The 17240-nt window shown below is 35.7% G+C and overlaps 1 protein-coding gene across 18 annotated transcripts in view; it reads left to right on the forward strand.

Annotated features, from left to right (window-relative positions):
* Positions 1-17240, forward strand: part of GTDC1 (glycosyltransferase like domain containing 1) — a 384238-nt gene that overhangs the window by 82760 nt on the left and 284238 nt on the right. For all 18 annotated transcript variants that reach the window (XR_014245700.1, XR_014245701.1, XR_014245702.1 and 15 more), the window contains exons 5-6: positions 8651-8818; positions 13552-13725. Coding sequence is in view for 13 of the 18 variants with exons in the window: in XM_082395817.1 (XP_082251943.1) it covers positions 8651-8818; positions 13552-13725 (342 nt within the window). In the remaining 5 variants the exon portion in view is untranslated. The remainder of the gene's footprint in view (positions 1-8650; positions 8819-13551; positions 13726-17240) is intronic.

Below are 17240 nucleotides of genomic sequence, written 5' to 3' on the forward strand. Positions count from 1 at the left end.
CCAGAGTTTCCGTGCAGAGGACCCAGGCTCCAGCTGTAGCTACCACATAGTTTTCTATGAGAAAAATAAAGTGAATGAAGCTAGTTTAAAAAAAAAAATGAAATGAAATATGACGGAAACAAGTAACACAGTATGTAAAATTATATAACAAACCAGACCCACATTTTTAACAGACATGTTTGGTGACCAAGCGCTTTAGTTTAATTAAATCTCCAATGCAGTTTCTTTCATTGGTCTATTATATATTATCTTTAGTTACCTACTGGACACTCCATTTATATTCAGCATTTGTAAAATCTGTCTCTGTATTTCTCCTCTACTCCAACTGCTCATTTGTTTTCTCCTCTTGTGTTAAGGAATGTTACTACTACCCATCTGATTACACAAGCTAGAAACCCATGAGTCACCCTTAGCCTCTCCCTCCCAGTCATCATCATTTCTATTTCCTCTGTTGCTTTTAATATCAGCCATTTCTCTCTATCCCCCCTGCCCTGCCCACCTCCTCATTATTTCAGTCAGCTGACTCCTTCCTGTTATTTAGGGTGTTGCTTAGATTGCATTTCTTCAGGAGGTCCTGCATTGATGGTCATCACCTTTCTGCAATTTGTCTAACAGTGTAATCTCCCAGTAAATATGTGATGAATGAAGGGATGAAATAAAATTGCTCAGGTTAGTGCAGTTCTTCTTTGTACCATTTATATTCTTTTATTTCTCAAACATAGACTATAATAAAAAGTGCAGTTAGCAGGAAACAGTGAGTCACATTCTAATCTTAGATGGTTCAAAATCAGTGTGGAGTTAACTGAAAAAACAGAGACTTTGTGGCCACATCAACTTGGATTTGAAACTCATCTCTGCCTCTTAGTAACTGCTATTGTCTTAGCACTTCACCAAACCTCTTGTAATACTTTAATTTCTTAATTGGTAAAATGGGGATAATAGGACATATCTTTTAGGATGATGATTAAATAAGATATACTTAAAAAACCTTGCATAATACATGGGTCCCTGTCTTCCTTTAGAATATTACAGAGACTTAAGGATCTCATTATCAAAAAAAGTGATGATGGAGAGCCGTGGTTTTAAGTGAATTGGTTTTATCTATATTTGGTTATGTATAGAACAACTTCCCTTATTTTGAGAGTGGTAGTGATGGTGGTACTTTATTTGATTCCTTTTCCTCTCATTTTACTACCACTTTTCTTAGCCAGTGAGCATTCATAACTCAGTTAATTAAGGATAGTAAGAAGAAATAAAGCCTTTCCAGTATGATAATAAATGTACAGTGAATCCCCATATGGCTAACAGATAAAGTATGAACTTCTCATCCTGCATTCGGGTACCTCTAGGTCTGGTGGAAGATCACCTTTTCAGTCTTACTTCCTTTTATTCAAACCCTGAACTTTAGCCAACTGTCCTTCCTCTCTGACTTATTTAAATAGCACTGATCCTTCTAGACCCAAAACCTCAGGACCCAGGCCTCCCCTGCTACCCTCAATAAACTTGAGACTTCCTGGTTTTCTGCTGCCCTTAGTTTTCTCTTCTTCCTCTGAACGGATAGGGCTTAGTGCCTCTACCTTCATTCATAATCAGCCTTGCACTGCTTTGTTACATATCTTGTGCAGGACAGAGCTATTACTTATCTTTTTTGTTGCTATTTAATGTTTCCTCTACTTATGGCTTGTTTTGCCAATTATATTGTCAGCTCTTTTGGCACAGGGGTGATATACGTCTTAGCTTGTCAAGTCAGGAGACTTGATAATATTTTGATTTGTTGACTTATTGATAGATGGCGTAAAACAGATATATCTATAAACGTTCTGAATAGTTCATGGTACCTTGTGTCTTAGAAGAATACTCTTAACAGATGCTAGTCCCAAAATATATAAAAAGTGTTTCTGTACACAGTAAAAATTTCAGTTTATTTGTGATTTTTTTCAATAATAGGGCCCATCCTCCCTTCCTTTTCTTCCTTTCTTGTTACAAACATAATTACTGAGTATCTTTTATGGGTTAGATACTATGTCAGATACCAAAAGTTAAAACACTTGAGAGCTTGCTTGAGTAATTTAAGAGATACCCGAATTTAAGTGGCACTGGTAGCTAAGAAAGCACCACAGGTGTTATGTAATTTGTCTCCTTAAGCATCTGTAAGGCAGGTCAGAGTGTTGATGACTGTAGAGTGGATAGATGTTAAGAAACCAGTTGGAGATTTTGCTCAATGGCAGGTCCTACCTACAAACCTCAATTCCCTGCCTTCTGGACAAGTGTTCTTTACATTGTGCTCTCCTAGCTATCATGATAAGCACAGGAAAGGAACATTACATGGTGGAAAAACTGACCTATTAATTGATGCTACATCATGGGACAGCTATTGGGAAGCTGGATACTGTGTTAGCCTGTAAATTACCCCCCACAAGAACCTAGGAAATTAAATGACTCCATTTCTTTTTCCTTTAAATATGCTTCCATCTTGTATTTTTAATTGTTTTAGCAAATGGAAACATTTGGTTATGCACATTCTTCAAGGTTTTTGAAAATCCATAGCATTTAAACGTGCAATAGAAATGTTCTAATTAAGATAAAGTAGCTGACATCTAAAGCATAGTTAAAATGAAATTTTGTATATCAATGATTAATGAATATTAGAACCTTCTACACAGGTTTTTATAAATTTAAAAAATATATTTAAGCCGAAGACTTTTGAAATGTTTGGAAGTAATTTTGACGTATGCGTGTATGTATCATTGAGCTCCTGTTACATTGAAACACTGTCAACACACTTTGGAAGTGGTACAGCAGAGGAAAGGGTAGCACTCCTCTTTCACTTCTCACATCCAGTTCATCAGCAAACCTGGATAGCACCATCAGCAAAAACCCAGTCAGACCGCTTCTCAGCACCATCAACGCTATCATTTTAGTCCAAGAGACTGACATTTCTTTTCTCTTTCCTACTCTTCTCCCTTCTTGCAAAGTGATTCATTACAGTCCGTTTTCCATACAGCAGTCAGAGTAAAGTTCTCTGATATTAAAAAAAAAAAAAAATCTCATGAAATACGTAAACAGATACAATAGAAATACAAGAGATTATACAAGAAAAATTTTAAACTTTATAGATGTAAATCAATCTAAAAATCATGAATCTAAAAAGTTAAAAATCATGTTCGGGTCGATGATATTATGACACATCGTATCATGAAGTCTGTTAAAATATATGTTTCAGAAATAATTTTTAACATAGCAAAACATGCATTAAAAGCAAAAAAAATTAAAATTGCGATGGTTTATACGTATTACAAAGTGAAAGAATAAAGGTAAATTCACCCAATATGCATTTATTATTTTGTTATTTCCCTAGTTAAAATCCTTCATTCTCTTTCCATTGCTCTTACCATAAAATTCAAAATTATTTTCATGTCTCACAAAGGCCCATAGACTTCCTCAGCATCTTCTCTGGCCATTCATTGAATTAATTGCTCCAGCTTCCTTGGTCCTTATTCAGTTCCTCAGCCTGCCAATTTTCTTCTTGCCTGAGCTACTTTGTTTTATATTTTAGGTCCATTATTTAGCCTAGTACCTTGCAAATAATAGATGCTCAATGTATGCTGACTAAATGAGTGCCAGAATGCAAATAGTGGCCATCTCTTTTGGGGTGGTTGTGCATGATAATTAATTTATAATTTTTGTACTTAAAACATTTTCTGTAATGAACATGTGTTTTCTAATTATCAGAAGGAAAAAAATAGCATTCTGGCATTCTAGAATTGGAGACCCTGGTAGGTGAAATTCAGCAAATCAGGAGGAACTTAGAAATTAGATTATCACAAGTAGATCAAGGGTCTATACAAGAAAATCAATTCAGTGAGGAATTGCATTCAGGTAGGATGGGTGGAGTGTTGGGTTAAGGGAAGCTGGTCCATCAAGAGTTGTGCTTTCCCATTAATTTACGGCTATTTAATTTAAACTTAAATCAAATTGAATTTAAAATTTAGTTCCTCAGTTACACTAGCTACACTGCAAGTGCTTGATAGCCATAAGTAGCTAGTTGCTGCTGTATTGGACGGTACAGATATAGAACATTTCCTTCTTGCAGAAAATATTGTATCACAGAAAGTACAGGATCTAGAATCCTGGGAGTAGATATCAAGGAACAGGAACTCAAGATAGGCAACAAAAGAATGAAGGAAGACTTAGGGAGTGAGGCTGGGCAACGTGTATCTAGACAAGAAATTTAAGTATTGAGCAAGGTGACACAGCTGGAAGATGGCATTCACTCTTCTGTCAAAGGCTTGTTGAAAGCCCTGCAGGGAATTATTTAAGTATAAATAACAACCCAAATTGGTATCTGTGTTAAATCTGTGTTCTGTATCCCATTATGTGATAAATGGTTTCGGAAGGTGGGGGGCTATTGAAAAAACTTCATGGGTCAAGAGTGAGATAATTAGTCCATGAAGGATTTTCTCCTAGATTGTATATGGCGGTGGTTGGAATACTGAATGCCTGTCCTCTGTTTCTCATTTCACTGACCCTTCATGCCATTTAAGGTATAAAAGTATGCATCTTGATAATAGTAGTCACACTCCTACAGTGCTGATGTATATTTTAACATCTCATTTGACATATTAAGAAAATAGGATAAAAGGCAAACAACTAGTGTATTCAAACTGAATCAAAGAAAACTAAAATCTAGAAGTTCATTGTGTTGAATAATTTTGGATTCCTTAAGCAAATATGACTCAGATTGTAGGTATAATGTGCATTGAAAATACTTGAAGCATGAATATGCATACAATCCCAAATACCTAGAACGGCATTCACGTACTTTTACAGCACAGAGCTGTTTTGGTTAGACGATTATAATAGCAGCTTACTTATACTTTTGGTGAGATGGTAAGCTAATGATGTAGCCATTAATTTGAATTTAGCAGACATTTTAAATATAGGTTTCTCTTACAGAGACAAAAGTTGCAATTTAAAGCTCTTTGGTGGTCTAAAAACAGCTTAATTCTGTAGTAGCATGGTAATAAGTACTAATCCAGCTTATACAGTGATTGTAGTATGTCATGTTTGTGAAAGATTGCCCAACTGCTTTCTCTGGGTTTTATGTTAATTTAAAAATATTAAACATAAAACCTTATAACATCTTCATGCTGAGATAAACTGTTCAATTTAACTTGTGCCCAAGCAGCAGCTGTCAGGAATTATCTTGTTCCTAGTGGTTTTTGCTATCACCTTGTGCCCTTTCCTGCCAGAGACACAGTGTGGGATGGTAAAGCTCACCTTGTTAGGATTTATTGCTTAAATAATACCTGAGGCAAGATGAACATTGGGAGCCTAGGGATTAGCTGCTGACTGAGTGATGTCATTCATTGTATTATACACTTCTTTTTAATTGATGGAGGACGGCAAAGAAAAAAATTGCCTATGAATCTTACCTGCATTTCTTTTGTGGGCATCTTCATCACTTCTTTTTAGGTGTCATTGAGCTGAATATTTGAGGAGTTGCTTATTGTCCAATTTAACTTCGATTTTACAAGCAAAAAAGCAAAGAGAAATGTTTTACTAATGTTGGAGATAATTCCCACAATTTAGAAGTAGTGAGCGCTATTTCAAGATTAGTTATAAAAATAAAATGAGTTTCCTGTTAAAGATTGAACAAACTGAAGGAAGTGTTGGTGTGGGCAGTCCCAAATGGGTAATATTATGAAAATCATTGCCATTTTACTTCTGAATGTATTGCATTCTCTCGTTTGAGAGCTTTTATTTGGAAGTCTCAATTTTAGATTTGGATTCCTTGATTATGGATCAGCTGGTAGATAGGGTAAGGAGAGGCGGTATGTGGTAGGAGGAGAGTGAAGGGCTTGCTTTAGTTAAACATTTGCTACAGATGTTCCACCCCGAGGATAGTTCTCTTGGAGGAAATGAACAATTGGAGTTTGACTAGAAATACATATATGATGAGTTTACTGTTTATGGAATGTGGCATATTTTTCCCTTCTGCTTACTGCCATTTAATGAATATCCTCCCAAATTTGTAGTTTTATAAATGTATAACTTAAAAATTTGCAAGACTAGATCAGTGAGTTACAATATATCATTTATTTAATCAAATGTTAACATTTTGCACATTTATTTCTATCTATGAATATTTGAATATTTGTTATTAGTGGCCTTTGGACCGAACTATTTAAGAATTAGTTGCAGACATCATTACGCTTCACATGTTAATAATTCAACACGTGTCTCCTAAGAATGAGGATATTCTCCTACATAATTGCAGTAAAATCAATACACTTCAATTTAAGATTGATAAAACTTTGCAATTTTATATTCAGAGTTTCCCTATTGTTCTTGTATCTTCTACAGCTGTTTTTTTTTTCCCCATTCAGTATCCCATCAAGGATCACACATTGCATTTTGTTTGGGGGTCTTTTTATTTCCCTTTACTCTAGATTTTTTTCCTTTTATGATCTTGACATTTTTTGGAGATCCAGCCCATTTATTTTGCAGAATATTTGTCTGGCTGTTTCCTCACGGCCAAATTCAGATCGAGCATTTTTGTCAGGAATTGGTGATCTCTGTCTTTCTCAGTGTATCACATTGGGAGATACATGATATCCCTTTGGCCCATTATTGTTCATATTAAGTTTGGTCACTTGGGTAAGTTGATGTCTACCAAATTTCTCCATTATAAGGGTACGATTTTTTATAATTAATAAATAGATGGAAGCTGCAGTTAATGAGTTTTTCTTCCTTGTGTGTGAAAAACATTGAGTTTGCTCAGGTCTTAATGATTAACAATGAGTCATTGTTTGCAGTAGTTTGTATGTTGGGAATGGGGAGTGGGAATAGAGGGGGGTGTATTACTCAATAACTTGATCCACAAGTTGCCATCTGTTTTCTTTTAAGGAAAATATAGATTGACTGAGATTAAATTTTATTGTTATCTCTACTAAAGATCAGATTTGTAGATAAGCAAATATCTTCATATTTCAGAATTTTCAATCTAAATTTTAGAAAAGCTTATACTTAGTGGTGGTGGTGGGAATATTTTTGGAAAAAATAGAGGACGTTTTCTGAACATGAATTTTCTATTTGCTTTAGTTGAGTACAAATAGACACTTTTTAAAAATGCATCTCCTCGATAAGATTTTTTACTTTAAAGCAATAAACCATAGCATTAATACAGCAATGTGAGTTTAGGGAGGTGGCTGCTTTTTGGTCTTATGTGCCTTTTTTAGCCCATGAAGAAGACACTTGAATTCCTCTTTATGATGTATGCACTTATTATGTAATCATTCTTCTTATGTGAAAGGCTAGTGCTGCAGATCATATAAACACCTGAAGTTAGCCATTTGGCTTGTCAGCAAGGGAGAATTTATAGTAGTTGTAATCATGGTAATAACAAGGATGCTATTTTGTATTTATTAAGTACAGTAAAATGTGTTTGCAATGTAAGTGGTCCACAACGAATTCATATCTGTGGTGTAATGAATAGTACTTCGGGCTTAGAAGACTGGGAATCTCTGCTTTGCCACTTACTACCAGTGTGATTCTAGGAAAAACCCTTAACCTTCTTGGACCTCATTTTTTAGAATGGGAATTAAAGCTGTAAGGGTCAAATGATGCTATATTATGTTATAAAGGTGGCATTCCATCAAAATTGTGCCATCTAAATGTCCTCAGCTGCTCAGGGACTGTAATTTGTCCCTCTTTTGTGTCCACACGTGTTAGCCACCTCATTAGTGAAATATTTCCAGGTTGTCCCAGACAGTTGTCTGTTTGTTCCTCTAGTACTTTGTTCATGCCACTGTTATTGGCAGCATTCATTCTGCAGGCTGTCTTGTTCATCTTTTCTGTTCTTCCTGGCTTGACCCTGTTAGCTAGTAGGCATTTATGATAAATGTTTGTGGAATGAGTGAGTAAATAGACACTATTTCATTTATAACCATGGATAGGTAGACTTTCAGTTTCCTTTTTTCCCCCCAAAGACAAGGAACCAGGCTTTCTTCATTTTTAAAATTTATGTTTTATATAAGGGATATTACAGAGTGTACATATGGTGCCATCAGCAGTCCAGTAATCGAGAAGAAAATATAAAAAAAAAAACCCCACAAATATTGCAGAATATTTAAAAGGGGGGCATAAGAAAACATGCCAAGAGAAAAAGCCCTCACTAGATAAGTCTATTGCATAAATCAAAAGGGTTTATGTCATAACACGAACACGTGCCATTCCTGCTCATATATTGAATTTCAGTAGTTGGTTGCATAAAGAAGTAAAGTGTAATGAAACTGGCAAGCAAAGTATTCCCCAGTCAGCCTTATCTTTGTTCCATTTGTCCTTCAGATGGAGCTTTTCTTGGCTTTTTTCAATAAAATCCATCCAGCTTTTTTTTTTTTTTTTTTTCCATCTCTCTGTAACTGAGCTGAGAAGACCAATGAGATTCAGGGCTTTTATAGTTCTTAGCAGCTGCATTTTAAGAGATCAAAACTTAGAATGCTGCTACATGGTATTAAGGCTTAACTCTTGATGTGTCCCTATGGGGGATATGTTTTCCTTGGGGTAGGATGAGGAAAGAGGAGAGAAGGCACAGGATGCCCACTTCAAGTATGCTCGGGGTGGTAACCCTAATTTCCTTGTTTCCTAGGATCCTCTTCGCAAGCTCAGTGCTTAACCTGACTGAACTGGCTGCCCTTCGGCCTGACCTTGGGAAATTGAAAAAGATTCTGTACTTCCATGAGAACCAATTGGTATATCCTGTCAAGAAATGTCAGGAGAGGGATTTCCAATATGGATACAACCAAATTCTCTCATGGTAGGTATAGATTGTATCATTATATTTAGTCCTTTGCCATCTTTTTCCTTATAGTTAGCTTTTAAATCTGGAGACCTCCTGTACACTTATTTTAAAAATACCTTAAATTAGGAGCAAATGTTTAAACATACCTTCCATGGTAGGAATTACTTGTGCCTCTGCAATATGTACATATAAGAGAACAGCTAATCCTTTTATAAAATACATATGTGTAACAATCTAAATGTTGAACTAATTATCTAACTGTATTTTCTACAACATTCAAAATAGAATCAAAGGGGTGACAGGGACCTTCTTCAGCCCCTGATTCCATCATCTACTGTGTGAGACATACTTTTAGAAAAAGGCAGTGAGTCAACTTTTATTTACCAGCTACTTTCCATGTATCCAGCTGAAATCAAAACAGAAATTTACAGAGGAATAAACAAAAATTAAAGCATAATGGAGCAAGGGGTTTTTGTCCTTTTTTTTCCTTATTGTTTGTAAGAGAAAACTATGGAAAATGAATCTTTAGGAGGTTTTTTTTCCCCTCTTGAGTCTTCTGAAACTGCCTAGCCTTAAAATACCATGACATTTCAAAGGTGATGGTCCTTCTCTACTGTTACTTCAACAAAGTGTATCTCCTGAAGCTTAGTTAATGAAAGAAGTTCATAACAACTCTGAAACAGCTTTGCTATTGGATCCCAGCCACATAACTGCAACACTCAAAGGGAGTCAGTTTGGCAGTGATTGGGTTCAGTTTACTCACCTTTTTTAATAGTTATTAGCAACTGGGATTGATGATGTGTTTAAACAGAATTCCAGCTCTTTTGCAAGTATATTCCATAGTTTCACTGACATAGAAGAACGGCTAGATGGTAATACTTCTGTGTTTTGAGCATTTTGTAAATGTTTTCCTGCAATCATTTTTACAAGCTGCTTCAAATGAAGTAGCAGCGCTATCAAAATAGAGTGGAGCTGCTTCACATCAAATGTCTCATAAAAAAAGCAACCGTTTTAAAATTTCATAATAAAATTAAAATTCTTTATTTTATATTGAAACAGAGGGGGAAAATATGTTTTAAAGACAAAAATAAAATCATTTTGTGCTTTATCAATATGGAAAACATTTGTAATATTCTTTTGGTTTCTTGAATTAGCATCATTCTTTTCCTCAAATAGTGTGTGTTTATTACCCCTGAGAAATAACTGGGGAAAAAAATTAAGTCTATTTTTCCCTTTATGGGTGGCTTTAAAGTTAATGGAAGTTACACCCACTCATATCATAGAGGAAATGCATGAAAAAGAATACTTCTGTAAACTATCTTGGAACTTTAATTTGGCATAAACTGGGGTTTTAAGAATATAAGTAGTTGGGTTGAATGCTGTTTGAGGGCAGATAGCTAAAAAAATTTTTAGCTCACTACGCCTCATCTCTTTGTTTCAGAAAAGATTGTTTTGCTCAAAGGGAATGAGACTATAAAAGCTTATATATAATTTTTCAGCATTGCTCTTCTCAAGAGGGTAAACTGATAGACGAGCTTGGAGAGAAAGAAGTGGGCTTGATCATTGGTGGGACTCTTAGTGAGAAAAAAACTGGCTTGCAGTCGTCCAGAGGAAAAATAAGAGTGTCAGAAAGCAGTCCTGTTCAGATTCAGTTTGAAAAGTATGACTCCAGCTTCCTAAAATGTTTCTTTAGTTTTTTTGCTGACTTCTGCTTTTGTTGGCACTGTCAGGTTTCTTTCTTGACTGTGTGACAGTTAAGGACTTCAGAGATGACTGACACAAGCACTCACCTTAAATAGAGGTTTCACTAACCCTCTGACTGATGAACACATGCCATAACTACGTATTATGACCTGTGGGTCACTATTACAATATATGACATATGGTGAAAACAGACTAGCTGTAAAACATCCTTCAACTTTTGGTATATTATTATATTGGCTTCCTTATTGCTTGATATTGTGTCAGCACTTCTGTGACAATCTCTTGTATTATCCATGTTGTAATCACTGCTAATCCCAAATTTGCACTAGGTTGCAACTAAAAAAAAAAAAAAACTTGTATGGGAAAACAATTTTGCAGGAGTGGGGGGCAGATAGGGGTGGCAGGTCAACATTCCTTTTGTTAGTTTTTCATTCTGCTATGTATTGATAATAGAAACTTTGACTGTCTCAGTAAATGTGAATTAAACTAAACTGAGGACTTGCTGTGGTATTCCTGCTCTATAAGCTCTGTTTATTCATTTGTGTTTTACAGTCTTATGGGCTTGCATGTCTCCTTTTCAGTTTCCTTGATGTCCTTTTCAGGGTGAAATAAAACTAACTGCTTTTTCTACTTGATCTTGTATACCTTCTTATCAAAGCATTTGTATGCATTTTATTGATATCCAGTGACACTGAGACACTGAATCATGGCTTAAAGCAAAGAGGGTTATTTTAAAAAACGAAACAATGATTTATTAAAATGATTTTTTGATTCATAAAGGGAACATAGTACATATTCCTGTTTGTCCAGCTCACCCATAGTTATCATTTGTGTTCATTGGTTTCCAAGGAAATGTTATAGGCAAATTTGGAAACTACTGACATATTAATGACACATAAACTTTGTTTTTACATTTCCTTCTATGTATTTTAGATTATTTTTAATAAAAAAATACTAAGGAGAGGATCACAGCCTTTGCATCGAAAGCAACAGCCAATATTATATTTCTTTTGTTTAATTCTGAAGGTCCATGGTGTTGTGGTCCTTTATAATATATTATGTAATCAGTAGGACCTAGTGGTATGGATTTCTGGATCCATTTTCACCAATTTCTTCTATTTCTCTGACTACTCCAAATCTAATGTAAAAAAATAAGTTATTTGTAGAGTTTCTATATAATCCTTCCTGTGTAGTCTCAGAACTTTAAAAAACCTAACAGTTTCTTGAAGCAAGGGTTAAAATGAGAAATAGACTTTAACCACATGTTATGAAGGTATGCTCTTAGTATGAAGTAGCTTTATCTGGATGAATCTCCTTGAAGGCAGTGAAAAGTATGGCAAGTGTTCTGTTCTCAGTACTGTGGTGTAAAACGAAGTACATCACCAACATAGAAACCCAATGTGGGTAGTTGGGCCACAAAGAAAAAGGTCCTCCTGTACTTGGTGATAATATTGAAAATTCCTGGCGTTGCGGAAAAATACATTGGGTTGGCCAAAAGTTTCCTTCGGTTTTTAAAGTAAAAACGAAAGACACATTTTTCATTTTCACCAAGAACTTCATTGAACAACGTATTCACTGTTTTGTTCCACTACCTTCTGCCATCTTTCAGGCAGCTTCATAATTCCATCTTCCCAAAGCTTTTTATCTTTTTGAGCATAGAACTGTTGCAGGTGCCTTTTACAGTCTTCCAGGGAATTGAAATTTTTTCCATTAAGAGAATTTTGTAAAGACCGAAATAAATGGAAATCCGAAGGTGCACTGTCTGGTGAATTCGGCAGATGAATCAGCTTGATCCTAGTCAAGCTGTAACAGTTTTTGCCTGGTCATCAAAGAAACGTGGTCTTGCATTATCCTGATGGAAGATTATGCGTTTTCTGTTGACTAATTCTGGATGCTTTTCATTGAGTGCTGCTTTCACTTGGTCTAACTGGGATCAGTACTTGTTGGAATTAATCGTTTGGTTTTCCAGAAAAAGCTCACAATAGAGGACTGCCTTCCAATCCCACCATATACACGACATCACCTTCTCTGGATGAAGACTGGCTTTTGGTATGGTTGGTGGTGGTTCATTTTGCTTGCCCCACCATCTCTTCTGTTGCATATTATTGTACAGTATCTACTTTTCATTGCCCATCACAATTTGTTTTAAAAACGGAACGTTTTCTTTACGTTTAACTAGAGAATCATATGCAGAAATACGGTCAAGAAGGTTTTTTTCCGCTTAACTTACATGGAACCTAAACACCAAACCGATTCACGTAACCAAGCTGGTGCAAATGATTTTCAACGCTTGATTTGGATATTTTGAGTATGTCAGCTATCTCCTGCATGGTGTAATATTGATTGTTCTTAATTAATGTCTCGATTTGATCGCTATCAACTTCAACTGGTCTACTGGACCATGGAGCATCATCCAGCGAGAAATCTGCAGCACGAAATTTTGCAAACCACTTTTGACGTGTTCAGTCAGTCACAGCACCTTCTCCATACACCACACAAATTTTTTTTTTTTGCGTTTCAGTTGAGTTTTTACCTTTCTTGAAATAATAAAGCATAATATGCCGAAAATGTTGCTTTTTTTCTCCCATCTTCAATGTTAAAATGGCTACACAGAAATTCACCAATTTTGATTTTTTTTTTAAAGGCATGCTGATGTGACAGCTGTCACAATGCAATCTAACAAAATTATTTCGAATGAAGTTAAAGACAACTAAAATGCTACTGGAGCCATCTTACGGAAAACACCAAACGGACTTTTTTGGCCAACCCAATACTTTGGTTTGAAGCGTCATAGGATCCCATTAAATGACTTAATTCCTCTCCTGCCTTTCCTCTCTGATGCCAATAATCTACCTTCCCTTGATATAATGCTAATGAAACTAACTTATCTACTAGAGTCATTTTGATAAATACTGGTAGGAAGTGCAGAGTTCTTTGCAAACCCAAGGTGCAGTATAAATTCTGATTAATAAAAAGTCTTAGGCTTATAAAAATAACTGAACAAGTGTGGGCTCACCATATGCATTTATCCTTTCCCTTTGCAGCCTGGTGGCTGATGTGGTGGTATTCAACTCGGTTTTTAATATGGAGTCATTTCTCACTTCTATTGGAAAATTCATGAAGCTGATTCCTGATCACAGACCCAAAGATCTGGAAAGCATCATCAGACCCAAGTGCCAAGTTATTTACTTTCCCATCAGGTTTCCTGATGTGAGCAGGTCAGTATGTTTAACTCCATTTTCAATATTGTGTCATAAATTATTCCCCAAATGTGTAAAAATCGGTGATGTTCTTGCCAATTTTGACTTTTCAGCGTAAGCATGATTAGTTAGAGAATCAAGTTCTATTTCGCCATGCTGTGATTTACAAAGATTTTAAATAATCATGTGTCCAACCTGTCACTGAATGGTTAATTCTGATACTGAGTTCTTCCTTTCTTTTCTCTTATTTATTTGTTTGCCAAAGCAAGGTGCTTTGGCTTTTGACACTTACTGTTTTGTTTATTTGTTGTTTTGCTACAGAAGTCATTGTCAAGCATAGGTCTCAGCCTTTGTATTCAGCTTATGCCCATTGGTTTATATGTGTAATAGTAACTTCTAAGTAAAGCAGTGTTAAGTTTTACTGCTTACATTACTTTCATTTCCCATGCTGTTTTTTCATTTTTTTTCCCCCTTTTCCCATTTTTTATTACTTATATTATCTTAGTAAAGAGTTAGGTCTTCTATATTGGGTTGCAAATGCACTTAATTGCCATTTCTTTTTCTCAGTCACTAAGGATATTTTTTATTACCCTTATCTCTGGGCCCACCCTGAATTAGCAATGGATGATGTGGCTCAAAGGGAGCATTCTAGAATTCCTTTTCACTTTTGATTAAACCTAGCAAAATTGTTTTTACTACCACCAGGAATATTTTCCGCTTGTGAATAGAAAGTTTACTTCAGTGGGACTCATACTAGCTGGGGATGCTGCTGTTTTGTAACTGACTGTGTCCTTAAAAAGAGTTCAGGGACAGCTGTTTCTTCCCCCTCCTTGAAATGAAGGCAGGAGACAATTTAATATCCACATATGCTATGCAGGAGGTCAGCGTTAGTCTCTATGTTCTGGACTTACTGAGTTCACCCAGATTTTGCTGTGGGGACACCCACTCTTCCACACCCCTAATACTGATTTAAGTGTCTTACTAGTTAATATTGCATTGAAGAAAAATCTGCCTAATACCAAATCAAGCCTAGTGAGTCATAAAATTTAAGTTAGAACAACTTGCCTGATCCTTACTTTATGGAGTTCAGAAAACAGAAGGCCGGAGAAGCAGACTGGCTTGTGCTCACACTGCTGATTACTGTCAGAGACTGTATTAAAATTTAGACTCTATGACTTTTGATTAAATTTTCTGTTAACTATCTAATCTTCCTGTCAGTATAGATCATTTGTCAAAAATATTTAATGATTTATTTACAGTTTTGAAAACTATAAAGCTAAGTGAAACTAAGATCTCAATTGATTTTCATATATATGTAAATATGTATATAATATGTGTTTGTAATATATAATTTTCATATGTGTGATGAGAGAATGTCAACTTCTGAAAAATATGATTGTTATACTTTAGATCTGTGATTAGCTAGAACACAGCTTATACTTTAGATCAGGGGTCCCCAACCCCCGGGCCTGTTAGGAACCGGGCCGCACAGCAGGAGGTGAGTGGTGGGCGAGCGGGCAAAGCTTCATGTGCCGCTCCCCATCACTCGCAGTACCGCCTGAACCATCCCCCGGTTCGTGGAAAAATTGTCTTCCATGAAACCGGTCCCTGGTGCCAAAAAAGTTGGGGACCGCTGCTTTAGATCATATTTTGAACCTTATTTTTTGACATGCTTTTGAGTTTTTCATATAATAATATATCGTCAAAATGCACATCTTTAAGTGAATAGGTAGTTATAGCACATCTTAGTTATTATTGCTATAGAATTCCAAATAAATCGTATGTTTTAAAATTCATTTGCATCTGATATAGTCCTACAACGTCCTATGTTTAATACACCTGTGGCAATTGAATAGTTTATTAATTTGGACTGTATTACCATAAATAAATCTAGCTAAATGGAAGAAGGTTAAAAAATATTGTGGCCAAGATAACATTCATAAGCAAGGTCTTAGCCCAGAGTGTTATTTGAATTATTTTCAAATGGTAATTTGCTTTATCCAACCCAAACTCATATAGTGTAAGTAAGTGATTATTTGCATGAATGACAATCATTCTAATGCCTGCCGTCTTAAAAGAGTATTATTTTGTTGAGATGTTGAAAAATATTTAGTAATTCCAAAGGCAAAATAACCAAGGTGATTAAAAATAAAAAAATTTTTGAACGCTTCTATCTTTCTCTCGAATTTAATTTAAAAACAAAGCAGAACATATACTTAAATTATTAATATAATGTGCTCTAATAATATATAATATAAGGTATATTAATCAGGGAAGGGAAAGAGCCATATTTCAGCAAAATATTTGAGGATTTATAAAGTTGATAATTGTTAAAACTCAGAGCATGTCTGTCATACAGAAATTCAATATTGGGCTTGTAGTACCTGCTGTACCTATTACCTTCCTCACCCCTCCACTGCCTCATTCTCAAAGACCAGAAAAATAGTAGCAAGAAAGAATATTCACTTGAAAATATTTCATTATATGTATTAAAACATTTTGAAGTGGGAAAGCTCTTAACTACTGTAGTTAGGCATGCACATATTTGAGTCTTGACCACCACTTACTAGCTCTGTGACCTGTGCAAGTGAAATGACCCTGAGCTTAGGTTCTTTAATGGTTATGATTATATTTACCTTATCCCCTCATAGGCATGATGTAGCTATTAAATGAAATAATGTGTGCCAAATGCCCAGCCGAGTGCCTGGCACATAACAGAACCTTAATAAAGTTTAATTCATCTTATTAACTCCTTCATCCCCATTGTTTTATAACCTAGCACATTTATTGCCACCTGAATATAAAGGACTATCTTCCCCTTTGCCCTCTTTTAACACGTGAATGTAAAGAAGTGCTCTGCCAAAGGAACAACCTAATATAAATAACGAGGTTCCTTTATATATTCTTTTTATCATCCTGACTCAGGCAGCCTTTTGGTCTCACCAGAACCTAGCATCCATTGATGGGGATTTCCTCTTTTCTGGATGGTTTCCTCTTTTCTGGATGGTTCCTATTAGCATAAGGAGCCAGCTCCTTATGTTCATTCTTCTCTTGTCCTAATTTTCCTCCTTCTTTCTCCAGTTTAACTCCCACATTCTGTCATCATACTTCCTTTCTTGTGTGTACTCTCAAATCTTTTGCACCTTTTCTTTCATATTTGATTAGGAGGAAAACCTCCAGCCGTACCTATTAGCCTACTCTAAATTCATGACCCTTAAATCCACGTGGACCTGTTGAGCTGCATGGTGAGTGTACCATAATTCCCCTGTTCTAAATAACTAATCATGCATTTTCCTTTCTTTATAAGCTTTTTTTTTCTTTTTAAATGTATCCTCTTTATTTATTTTATTTATTTATTTATTTTATGGTTGTGTTGGGTCTTCGTTTCTGTGCGAGGGCTTTCTCTAGTTGCGGCAAGTGGGGGCCACTCTTCATCGCGGTGCGCGGGCCTCTCACTATCGCGGCCTCTCTTGTTGCGGAGCACAGGCTCCAGACGCACAGGCTCAGTAATTGTGGCTCACGGGCCTAGTTGC

This window comes from Balaenoptera borealis (assembly GCF_965194805.1).
Source record: "Balaenoptera borealis genome assembly, chromosome: 6".
NCBI classification, from domain to species: Eukaryota; Metazoa; Chordata; class Mammalia; order Artiodactyla; family Balaenopteridae; genus Balaenoptera; species Balaenoptera borealis.